The sequence below is a fragment of the Pseudopipra pipra genome, chromosome 12 (assembly GCF_036250125.1).
Source record: "Pseudopipra pipra isolate bDixPip1 chromosome 12, bDixPip1.hap1, whole genome shotgun sequence".
Classification (NCBI taxonomy): domain Eukaryota; kingdom Metazoa; phylum Chordata; class Aves; order Passeriformes; family Pipridae; genus Pseudopipra; species Pseudopipra pipra.
Window position 1 is genome coordinate 17976476 of NC_087560.1, and position 12991 is coordinate 17989466.

Genomic DNA, 12991 nt, shown 5'->3' on the forward strand with positions numbered 1-12991 from the left:
TCCCTCTTTATTCATAAATTTCTCCTGAAATAAGAGTTGTCATTATGCAAATTATTAGCAGCAACTGCAGTATTAAAAATGAGTTAAAGTTTTATTCTGTGCAGATAAACAGTTTCTTGGCAAATGAATTAGCAGGACTGTCACTAATAAGACTTATTTGAATAAGGCTGTTGGGTCTCTCCCTTCTTTGCCTTGCTATAATGAAGCCAGGGGAAAGTTGGAGAGATATCTTAGGGAACGATCAAAACAACAAACATTTTGAAAAATAGGGTAAAGCAGGGAAATATTAAGAGGACTTGGGCTGTTTATCTGAGCCTGTCTGCGTGTAAGCAAAGTAATTTGGAGCTGAACTCCAACATTCCGCTTGTTTCAGGAGACACTGGCCACTGCCTGAGTCCAGATGTGCTCAGGGATCAAAGGCTGCCAGTGCTCAGACGTGTGCTGAGGCAGTTTGTCTGGGTAAATCATTAGAGGCAGACACATGCTGAGAAAGGCTGATCATCCCAAACACAGAGCAGGGAAATGCTGCTCATTAACCAGCACTGCACGTACGGGGGTGCAAAGAACTTCAGGGAAAAAAAACTCCGTAAAGGGGAGTTGAAAAAGGTAAGAAGAAGAGCATGGAGTTCCTGGCAGTTGCAATTCTCAAGTCTTAACTTCACACCCTTGTCCAACAAATAATTTTGGGATATTGAATGTGATTCTGCCCCCAGAACAGAAGGATGTCCCAGCAGTTCTCCTTCCAGGAAAATTGGGATGATTTATTAACGGGGCTGCTGAAAGGCAGCTGGAAATAAATGCCTGCCTGCCACCCTGCTGGGATCCTGGAAAGGCTGTGCTTCATTTCAGGCTCTAGTGCTATCTTTTATTGTGCTGCATTGTTATTAGCACTATGTGAGCACACACATGAATAAAGGGAATATAATGAGTGTTGAACCGCACTTATTCCCAGTGCTCCAGGAGGAGTCTGCAGGGCTCTAACGGAGGCAGGGGAAGAATGGGGAGTTAGCAATCACATGCTTTGCATTTACACTGGAGTTTCCCAGCTAATGGGAACCAGTGCAAGCCAGCAAAGCCTTGGGAAGAATGAATCCCCCTCCTCTGACACTGGGGTACCAGATAAGCCTTCTCCTCCCACATCTACTTGGTCACTGACACTCTTGGACTTGAGAGACCCTCTCTGAGGGCATGGAAAGAGCATCCACTGAATTCACAGATACAACTCCCAAAACCTTTGCTGTTTTTTACCTTTCATCTTCACCCTAATTCCCTGTGAGTGAAGGAACTGGGAATGGCCCTTGCAGCCTTCCCTTCAACAGCATCATCTCTCCCATTCGCAGGGACTGATTTTCTCCAATCCAGGGCTTGAGGATTGAAGCCCCCAACAGATCTGGGCCAGGAAATGGCTTCTTACAAAGGAAAATCTTTCAGAGAACATAACAGTTTTCTTTCTTGGCTTCAAGATGAAAATTGGTGCATTCTTGATACTTTATGGGGGAAAAATACCTTGGAAGCACTTTACTGTTGTCTACGTAAATATTAGAGCCCATTTCCCTCTCCCCAAGCCTTCCAACCATGTCCAAACTGAAAGTGCATTTAATAACAGTACATTTAATAACAGTATATTATGAAACAGCTTTGGTTAAGATTTGACAATGGATTCCAAAAGCTGTAAAGTCATTTAGAAACACATTACAGTGACCACCTCAGTCAATCAGATCCTTCAAGGACTTTCCACATGGAAAATAAAGTCACTCTTAAAACAAGGGAAAGAGACAGGGCTGGGAGAGCAAAACACTCCCTTCTGAGAGGAAAGCACCTGCCACTCCTTGGGCTGTTAATTGAGAGATACTTCCAGGTTTCTCCAAGGTGTGAAAGCCTCTGAGATTCCAGCACTGGGTGGAAAAATTGGAGCCTCACCAAACTATCGAGTCTGTCCATCATCAGCTTCTCACCAACATGATGCTGTTTGTGTTTGACTGCCAATCATTGAACTACAGAGCTGTCCTCAACCTGCTGAAAGCCTTCCAAAAAGTGAGGGCTTAATTAACCACATGCAAGGGGAAAAATCCCAAGTGTCACTGCTCAAAAGTCAAGTTTTCATAGTGCAGAAAGAATTCCTTAAAACCCAAATGGCTCAAGGGAGCTGTTTGATCTTTACCATCTCTCACTTGCTCTGTGCTGCTCCCTGTACAGTCCAGTGCCAACCAAGGTAAGAGGATTTACCAAACTGAGAAGCAGAAAGGGGAAGCTTTACATCCTGAAGAAAGAAAGACCTTTTAAGTAACATCCTGTCTGTTTGCTGACCCAGGAGTTATCCAGGAGACCGTGGACCAGCCCATCCAACAGGAGCTGGATACTTTCAGTTCCATCAGCTTTGAATGGACTGGTGAGAAAACAAGCAGTTTTAAAACATGGAAATGCTGACAAGAAACATAAAGGTAAGTCTTTTAAGGGTTCAAGAACTCAGCATGGAGAGTCAGAAATGTGTCCACAGGTTTCCAATCCATCCTCAACCCAGGCAGTCTCCTACTCTGACACCACATTTTGGAACTATTCATTGACCTATAAATTGGCAGGTAACTGCACATTTGCTGAGCCAAAGGCCTGAAATTAATTCTCTTTAAGCTGCTATCTCAGTCCACCCTTCCTTCTCTCCCTCCCCCTTCTTCTCATTTTTATAATTAAACATCTGAAAGTACTGCTTGTTGGGTGGTATTTCCAGCTTCAGTCATTGCTGGCTCCAGCATAGGAAAACTCCTCTTCTCTTCTGAATACAGATCATTTGGATTCTTCTGTGTGAACTATTTTCTGTATTGCTTGGCTATTTTTTAATGATATTTTTATTTGTATTTTCAATGGCTGTGCAAGAGCTCAATTGATACAGCCTGTGTGAGTATGTTTTGCTACATAAACACAATTATTTTTGTTATATACACCCACCCTGTGTAAGAAATGACATTGTAGGCTCACAAAACTGTAATGCTTCCCATATGCTGAACTAACTAGCTGTCTCAATGGATCAAATATAAATATTGATGCAATATGTGCCATTTTACAAATTAATCATGTACAGAGCACGCTGGTTATGACAGATTCACCCACACTGCCAATTCTTTTTGTCCATAATATCCAATGGCCATTGATACCTCCAGGGATGGACCACAAGAAACAGGAATGTCCATATGGGAACAACTGAAATTCAGATCTGAGGGGAAGAGAATTCTTATTTTTCTGTTTTAAACACTTTTGCCCTTCTGGAGGGTTGTGAGTGTCTGTGAGGGTTTGTACAGGAGAGGAGTCCTGGTCCCTAATCAGGCACTTCATCTCTGAGTTACTTCTATTTCTGTTCCACAACAAATTTTGGGTGATGGATTGGAGTCCATGTAGAATTTAGCTCAGGAAATATCCTCCTGTAACTTCCCAAGCCTTCAGATTTTACATGAGTCAGGGCAGCTCTGTTGGAACAGGAGCTGGACACTGCCTATTTTAAATTAGCATTATCTCATCTGCTTTGGATCTCCAGTGACACCTGACCATTGACTCTGTGCTTAGATCCCTCAGCAGTTTGTGGGGTTCTAGAAATAATAATTCTTGGTAACCCCTTATTCACATATAGAGACTGAAGGTTATGTGTCAAAACCCCTGTGTTCCTGAGAGAACATGCAAATAATACAAAGCTTTTTCCCATCCCAGGAACTCCTTTGCTGCTGTTCTATTATATGCTTTTCATGGGATAACATGGAAGAAAAATAAGGGGAAGCAGCTTGTTTTACTTTCTTCACACCCCACTGTAAAGTACATTTAAAAACTAGTAAGATATCAACAAAGTCTTGGTTTTGTCACTACACTTTACTCACCAAAAGCCCTGATACTCTTTTTAGCCCTCAGATTACAAGGCTACAGACCCAGAAATGGAAAAAAAAGGCAATTATACAACAGGTTTCTGTAGTTCAGACAATCCTGGATTTTGTGCACATACACTAAATAATTTATCAAAGTACAATGCTAAGCCAAGTTGTTGTAGGGAGACAAGCTACCCAGTCTGGAACATCTTGTACCACAGTTTGTAGTGCAGGAATATGAATAATACACGGAAAATACTCAAGTGAGGAGACAAAGCCAGAACTGGATGTGTCAATCAAATGCAAAAAGTGGGTACTGAGTGTGTAGAAAACTGTTTGCCAGCAGCAGGTCCAGTAGACCACTCCAATTTCTCCTCTGCCACCTGAGGCCTTCTGCTGCCACTCTGCCTAACCAGTTTGCAGAAATTATTTTTGAAAATCTGTCCATTTTCCAGTTTATGCTCCCCTTTCACACTGTATGACAATCACTTTGGAAAGAAAGTAGTTCTATAACACTGTTGTTGTGCCAGGACAGTCCAGTATGTGGCTTATTATCATTGTGGATTCACAAGCAAGTTAAAGGAGGTGTGATATGACAAAATATCAATGAGAAAACCACAGACAGAGCCAAAACATCTTCACCTCTTCAACTGCTAAATCACAGCAAAGACTGCCCTTGATCTCCAGCCCAGTCCTGCTATAAAAGGAGGTCTCTCATTTCAAAGAGACCTTAGATTACATCCTCAAGTAGACTCTGTAGCCCCCACTGGAAAGTTCTCATGCTATCATGAGTCTCAGACTAATCCTCCTTTGAGAAAAGCCAGCACAAAGCCCTGTGTGTCACCACACTCAGCTGAGCAGCTGCTCTTCTCCTCACACCACTGCCCTGGCACATCTGACACTTTTTTTAGCTCTGCTGCTGCCTCAGTTTTGTGTCAACCTCAGCAGCATAGAGTGAAGGTCTGTAAGAGGTAAGAAAGGGCTCTGCTTCCACGAGTGTTCCCTCATGGAACACACGCACAACAGTCTTGAGGGAGAACAAAACCCTCAGGGAATCCTCTCTCTGAAAGCCACTTGTCACTGGGAGAGAAATATGAGAAGATAAAGCCACTGTGAGCTGCAGGTTGCACTGCCCTGCCCTGTCTCACCAGGACTGAAATGACTGAGAAAGCAAACCTGCAAAGCCCAGAGGAGCCCTCACCCTCCTCTTGTTCTGCAGCCTGCTACAGATTTTCTGTGGCTGAAAAATCCCTGGAGAAAGTAAATTCTCCTTGCTAGAGGACCATGTGCCCTTCAAGAAGGGAATGTCAAATCCCTATATCCACAGTGAACAGGGGTTCCAGTCTGCTCAGGAGGTGGAAAGGATAAGTGCATTTGAAATGTTTGACCTCAAAATCAACTCTAATAAATAAGGACATGACAAAATTGGAGGAAGAGCTTACGATTCATAGAAAAAACAAGGAGTAAGATTATAAAAAGTCTAGTTGATTTAGGAACTCCTATGCTAAATTTAGGGCTGACTTTGCTCTCTGGTGCTTCTAGGCTTGATCAAAGTAATAACCAAGTTTACTCACTCCAGCTGCCTTTAGGTGTAGGGGATAAATACAGGGATGATTTTGTTTCAGGGATAGAAAGGCTGACACCAAAAGGCTTCACTCATACTGTTTAAATCTGAGCTCAGCTCATGGCTTTAAAATGAAACTGTAATAACTTCCCAAAGTACAACTGAAGGAAAACTCTCTTCCCTTAGTGCCCAAATGCTTCAAAGAATCTGTTCCTGCTTTCCTTCTCAAAACCCTCCTCTCATTGCAGCAGTTTTTTCTCTGCCATGTTCATCTACATCCATTCATCACCCAACAATGATGCATGAGTTCCATTTAGGAGCATCTAATGAAGGGAAAAGATCTATTACATTTCCTAGACTAAATGTTCACAGGCAATGGTTACTGCTAATTTGTCTGTTACACTGACAATGTGTCATTCCTGCCTTTAAGAGCCTTTAGCTGGAAGGACGACATAGGAAAATAAATAACAGTAATACCACCCTCTGATTTCAGCACTTATTCTCTTCTCCAGGCCCCCTGCAATGCTTGTTGCCAGGCTTTGTCTATGCTGGGTAAAGAAATAAGGAGAAGAGTAATTAAATGAATATGTCAATTCAATTGGTTTAGCAGGCAGCTGGTGAGACAGGGATCTGTGGCAAATGGGGTGCACAGGCACATATGGCAAATCTCAGCACTGCACTGCATGGAAGGCAGAGGAGTGTTATAAATGAGTTCCCAAGGCTTTCAGATCTGCTCAGCCTCAGCTGATCATTCTGCATTCTTTCTCAGCCAGATGCAAATGGACTGACTGTTCTGAGCTGTCAGCACCTCCCTGCACAGTCCCAGGCAGTTGCCCCCGACTCAGGGTGCAATTTGCTTCTCGTGAGGCACCTCCAAGGCTCTGAGCTCATCAAGGAATTCATCTGGAGGGAGCTACTGCTCCTCCCTGCAAGAAGCAAACATACACTGCCATAATGTCTGATTTACCACTTGTGGCTGCTCTGAACTGCTGGAGCAGTAAAGCTGGCCAGCCCAGAGGAATGGTCAGTGGCACACAGCTGGAGGTGCACAGCTGGTCCGACTATAAAAGGTTATTAATGGTTTTTTTTCCATTTTTTTTTCAGATACAGCTAAAAACAGGGAAAAATTAAGTAACGTGGGATGCCCCATGAACCTGGCTCTATGCAAAGTACTTTGAATTATAAAGAATCAAACTTGTATTGGCTCCCAGACTCTTGCTGTTCAAATTAGAAAGACTGAATTAAAAATGTCTCTTCAGCAGCATTTGACAGGAAACAGTGGGAAGTGTCTCCTGCAGCAGTGCAGAATTCAATCCAAAGATTTTTCATTTCTCTACATTGCTATAAGTAAAGCTGCTTTATGCCTCCAAAGCCTCTCTTACACCCAGGTGAATATTGTGCTTATCCATCTCCCTGCCTGGAAGGCTCAAAGCAATAAACTCAGTGGCTCTCAGTCCCTGTTCACAGAAATCAGAATAATGCCAGATTTGGTGTGCCCTGCACAAAGAGGAAGTCCTACCACAGGATACAAATCCAGATGAGGAGAAACTTAGAAGCAGAACTGCCAGGAATAATCCAGCACTGACAGGGTTGCAGTAGCCAAGTGAACTGTCTTTCACATCACTCTTGTGTGTGCAGCAAACTTTGAACACATGTTACATGATTAGGAGAGAGAAAACCCACCAAGTGTCTGCCCTGTCACAGTGTCTGTGACAAAGGACTTGAACCAAACTGCAACACATCACTAGGAACACCCATGAATGACTTCCTGTCAATTATGATCTTTAAATAAACATTTTCTTCTCTCCCTTTCCTTGTCCAAACCTTAAATCTTCAGTTAGTATGGGTCTAACAACTCCATTAAATTTTCAAGGGACCTGTAACACCAGCTCTAAGAGATGCCCTCCCTAAGCATTCAGTGTGCTGTGTTACAGTCTCACTGCCCAGCAAAACAGGAGAGTTTTATTACAAAGATCTCCCACACCTAATTTTGGTTCTGTATGTAACTTAGAGAGAAATAATCATTGCAGTGGTTACAGGCCATCACACCTTCACTCTAAGGAAAAGAGAACCAAATCTGAAGACTCTGAAGAATCCTCTTCATTTCCATCCTTGACTTGTCTGACCAGAGGCAGAAGGAAAAAGCATGTTCAGGGTTTGGTCAGTCCATCCAAGGACAACCAAGGGGATATTGATTGTCTCATTTGCAGGACAGCAGAAGAAAACCTCCCCTAGATACTCTCTAGTTTGCTCCTTATGTGACCCAACTGAGAGGCAAAAACCCCTGGCTTTGTCTGTGCTCAGGGCTGCAGGATCTGCTCTTAAAACCTGTATTCTCTAGGGGGGAGCTTTAAATCTAATTTTGTGGGAGAAAGGGACCCTTTTCATTACTGCAAGGGCAACAGGCCTTTTGAACAGCTTTGATGGGCCCCTCCAGTAACTCACCTTGGCATCACAGAATAACAGTCAACAAAAATCACACAGGGGAAGCTACTGGCTCAAGCAGCTGCAGGAAACAAGGGGCAACTGGTATTGAAAAGCTTTCTCAGTGTTTCCAGGCAGGAACCAGGTGGACCTGAAAAGCATCCGATTCTGGAAACCTACCTCATGTAACAGGGTAGTGACAATTTGTAATCCAGTTTGCAGCTCCAGTGTTTTTTTCAGTGATTCCTCTAATAGCCAAAAAGGAGCAGTTAAGCAGGCCAAGATTTCCACTCCCATCTGCTCCCCTCACAGAAGTCCCTTCCCACCCAAGCCATTTGATGACTACACGCAAGCAAATGTGATCACTGAACATTCCCAGCTGTTCAGCAATAATATCATAACTGGGGCATTTTAATTCTTAGCCCAAGACCCAGGGCTGTGGAGCACTTGTAGTGGGTCTGATAAAACAGGGTTGTGCTCACCTCACAGACAGCCCCCCAGCCACCCCCAGAGAGGCTGCCCAGGCTGTACCTGACACTAGAAATAAAACAAGAGAAGGTTACTCCACCTGGCACTTGCCATGTACACAGAGGTCGGTCTCGTAGGGCCCACAGGGAGTCCCATCCAGGACTCTGTCTGTCACCAGCACGGGAGAATCCTTCCCCAGGGGAGAGCAGAACAGCTCACATGGCTTATCTGGGAAAAGAAACACATCTGCCTTTAGGAACAGTACAGACAAGTGTTTGAGGCAATGGGGATGCATTCTCTGCATGAGTGGCTTTGGGTATCTCATCTTCGAAGGAACATCAGCCTGTCAATTCAGGCCTGGCATTTCCCCACTTCCAAATATCAATATTCAAAGGGTTACACTGATGAGATTGGGCTTTTAAGGTACAGAAAACCATTGAGTCAATACACTTTCAACAGTCTGAGAAGAATGATCAAGTGACTGTGTGTGTGTCTCAGGATACAGCCACTGATTTTAGAAGAACAAGTTCTCCAGTCACTTTCTCCTCCTGATAGACCAACTTCTTGCATCAGTGTGCCAGTAAGAACACTTATATACCCACATATAAAGCATTCTTGCATTCATATTACTTACTATTTTCTTAAACTGGTATTTGTGGCCCTACAAACATTCCTGGCAGCCAACTATGCTGCTAGAACAGCTAGAGAAAGAACCCCCAAATAACTGCAAATACATCAGTAGAGAAAAGTTGTATCTTTCACCCATGCTAATGACAATCATTAGCTATTTAGACATCACTTTGGAAAAGCTACTATTATGTTTAGCTAGAGAAGGAGTTAAGTAAAAAGCCTTTTCAAACATTTGTATTATTAACTGGCAGCATTCAGCAGTGTCAGGGTTTGCTGACTGCCTCTGCCATATGTTTAAGTAACAGATATTTAGGCAATATAATGTTTTTCCTCTGGAGCAGATTCTGCTACTCATGGACTTCATCCAAGGAAGAATCTACAGACCCTCAGCAGCCCATAGTTCCTGACTGAAAATGGAGAAAGGAATGAAACAGCTCACCCCTGGAAAAAACTGGGAGAGTTTTCTGTGACTGAAATGAGTCCAGGAAGTAGCTCTGTATTGTGCATTCATCCAGCAAAACTATTTAGGAAGTGGGGCAGAGGGGAACAACAAGCAAAATCAGTCTGAAGGAATTGTGCTCTTGGAGGGTCTGCTGTGGGAACTGAAATGCTGCCTGTGCTCTTGTCCTGGCATCAGAGCTCATCTGTCAGTGCTGGCACAGGGAAGGGCTCATTCAGTGTCTGGTGTTCTGGTGTCAGTTCCAACACCACCCTCCCCTGTGCAAGGATGTCTTTGGGCTGACCAAGTGAGACCAGCCTGGTGTGCTTTTCAGCAGAGTGCAGGGAAAGATGTTTACTCTTCCAGAAAGGACATTATTTCATATCCACCAAAATCTGGTTGAATAGCAGATGAACAGCAAGATCCAGCACAGGAAGCATTAAAGGAATGTAGGTGGGACAGGCAATCATGCTGAAAGGCCCAAAATTGACACATATCAAAAATGTACCAGGGAACCCCTCTTTTTTCAGTTCCAAACTAACTTGAACTTTCTAATGTTTAAATGCCCAAACACCTGCCTGTTCAGACTGGGAATCAAGTTAAGGCACTTCTCTCCCAGCATTACAGAAAGAGGAGCAAAGGACTGACAGCTCTGTATATTCTGTTAAGAAGACTCAAAGAACAGCAGAGCAGCACCAAGAACAACTCATTGTACTTAAGTCTTTCAGTTGCAGCTTAGGGGGACATTTTCTAACCTTCTTACCAACAAATGGGAGCCCTGTAGACGAAATCAAGAAGCTGCAGTGAAAGAACAGCAAAGAATTCCAGAGGAAGATGAAAAAAACCTCACCATCAACGATGACAGCTGTCAGGAGGCTTTTCTTCTTGTTGGTGTACCTGTCATGGGCCTGGCACTGCTGGTCCCTGAAGCTTGGCACACCTTTGGGGCAGGGTAAGTTCTCACACACCGTGTGCTCCACGCTGGCTCCACGGCAGTTCTTCCCCCCTGGCCCTGGGCTATGGCAGGAAAGACAAACCAGGGTCAGCACCAAACACCCAAGGCAGAGGCAGCAACCCAGAACATTTCACCTTTCTCCTCCCACCATTTGCTTTGCCTCTGCCTCAGACACTCTTAATCAAGTCTGCTCAGCACGTGTCCTCTAAGGTTGTCTTCAGCAGTTTGAAATTAGGATAACACACAAGCAGCTACAACCTGCACTGTAAACAGGGCACCCAGAAAAAAATCTGTGCAGCAGATAATCTCCACCCATGAAAACCATTCCATTTTACACATTTGTTTTCTAAACATGCAGGAAAGGTAACTACTCCAAAATGGGGATTAAGCATCTGCAAAACCTATTTGTTCTTATTTATGAATCCCCAGAGAAGAAGGAAAACTCAAACTCTCAACAATAGCCTGCATTTTCTTTGCAAAATAAAACAATACACAAACAAACAAACAAAAAAGACTCGGCCATCCTAACAGATAATTTCTTTAGCTACTTGCTGACACTCTCCTGAATTTGTCACATACCTATCTCTCCCCAGTTGTAATGAGTGAAGATGGATAAGGTCATGTTCTTACTCTTCTTTAACAGATGGCTATAAAAAGCAACTCCAGCCAAATTCCAGTTTTTAGCAGTAAGGCAGTTCATTCCAAAAGCTTCTCCCCCCTCCCTCCCTGAAGAGCAATGAACATCAGGTTATATCACTCAGCTAATTGGAAAGCAAGGCCCTCATTGTACATCATTTATTTGTGTCAGTGGTCATAGCAGGAGTTGCCCTGTTCATGTACCACTGGCCACAGGACTGGGCCTTTGCTTTCCTACCTGTGCTGGCCTGGATGAATCCAGCATTTGGTGCAACAGAAATGTGTGATTCTTCACAGAAAAGCTTAATGCCAAATCCCAGCCTAGATCAAATTTTTACAGTAGCTCCATTAATCCCAGAATGAGTGTTTGGGGTGTTTTTTAATGGAAATGCTGATCTCCAGTGACACTGGAACATCACAGAGAGTCACCAGCACAGCCTGGACATTGCCTGCATGCTCTGCTGACACCTCCCTCTGCCATGGACACGTGTGAGGCAGAAGCTGTGCTGGGAGTGCTGCAGAACCTTCTGGGAAGATTGTCTGTGCCTCAGACTGTGGGACAGATACTGTGTCCAGATGCCTGGGAGCACAACACAGGCTCCTTCCTACACAGACCCTGCACTCACATGAACACACCAGACACACAGACTTTGGTTTCAGCACCATCCCTCCAGCTACAGCAGAGGAGATGGAGCCACTGGATGTAGGTGACTGTGCATGTTTGTGGGTACAGGGAAAACAAAACAACAAAAGGGAGCAGTCAGAACACCCAAAGAGTAACAGAGCACCCTCCCAAAAGCAGAGGATCAAGTGGATGGCCACGGAGCAGGAGACACAGCAGGACAACTATTTACATCAGCAGCTGCTTTGGTTTTTATCTTCAGATGTCAGTAATTCATGAGGGAATTCCCATGAGTTTGCCAGTGCAGACTGGAATCAAGCAGCTCTCACTGTTGGCAATATGGTCTCTCTGGTCTCCCACAGATAATTACCAAGCACTTGTTCCTACATCGTTCTCTTCCTGCTTCACTTCATTTTTGTGGTTTCATCCTTGTGTCCCTTCCACCTTTCCAAATGCTGAGGCCACGAGTTTGGGCATTGGAAAAGAATCCAAAGGGAAGGATCTCTGTAATGCCAGGTCCCAAGTCCTGCGCACTGTGAGCTCAAGCACTGCCCGGGATTTCCAATAAACAGAGTAATTCCAGCCCACCTTGGCACTCGCCTCAAACAGTGACTGTGTGAGATCTCCTGGTAGACAACTTCACAGCCACCTTCCACTGTATTTATGCCAAGAGAATCCACCCACTAATGGAACTGAAGAAATCAAAGCCCATTTATACTGCTGTGACCCTTTTACACGACAGGAGGGGACTGAAGAAGGTGTGGAGACCTCATTTAGATGTTCTCTTTAAGCCAGTGGTTTTCTCTTCAATCCCCCTGCACAGCAAGAGTCCAAAGCCCAGACAAGAGCAAGAGGCAGCACAACTCCAAAGGCTGCACGTGCACACTGGCTCATGACACACTCCTTACAACCATGTGGAGGCAATGCATGTAAATGCTCAAAGAAATTACTGAGAGGAAAAACCAAATCAAACAGTGAAGCAACTGGTTGAAAAATACTGATAGTCCCACAGGCTCAAGAGTCAGCTGGCAGGAGTAAAGATTCCTGTTAAAAAAAAATATCCCAAGACCAAATATATATAAAATAAAAGATAAATCCCTTAGCCAATGTTTTTGGACAGTGAATAAACCAGCTGCAGGAGTGGGCTGATGCCAGGAATCTGAAGCAAAAGATCACGTGTGTATCCCCAGCCAAGAATGTATATGAGCAAGAGAATTTTAAAATCAGTGTGCAGTGCTGGAGGGAGCATTTCCTGTGATTGAAGGAACGATGATGAATGGATTAAGGTTTGGTCAGCACTGTAGCTGACAGCAAAAGAACCAGTTCAGATCCTTGTTCAGGAAAATCAGCTGGTAAAAATCAAACCTGGACATTACAGACATTCAACTGCAGCTCAGTGTTATATAAG

The 12991-nt window shown here is 44.0% G+C and overlaps 1 protein-coding gene across 1 annotated transcript in view; it reads right to left on the reverse strand.

Annotated features, from left to right (window-relative positions):
* ADAMTS17 (ADAM metallopeptidase with thrombospondin type 1 motif 17) overlaps positions 1-12991 on the reverse strand; it is a 164207-nt gene that overhangs the window by 56295 nt on the left and 94921 nt on the right. The window contains exons 13-14 of the mRNA XM_064669150.1: positions 10221-10387; positions 8402-8529 (exon numbers count right to left, since the gene is read on the reverse strand). Coding sequence (XP_064525220.1) covers positions 8402-8529; positions 10221-10387 — 295 coding nt within the window. The remainder of the gene's footprint in view (positions 1-8401; positions 8530-10220; positions 10388-12991) is intronic.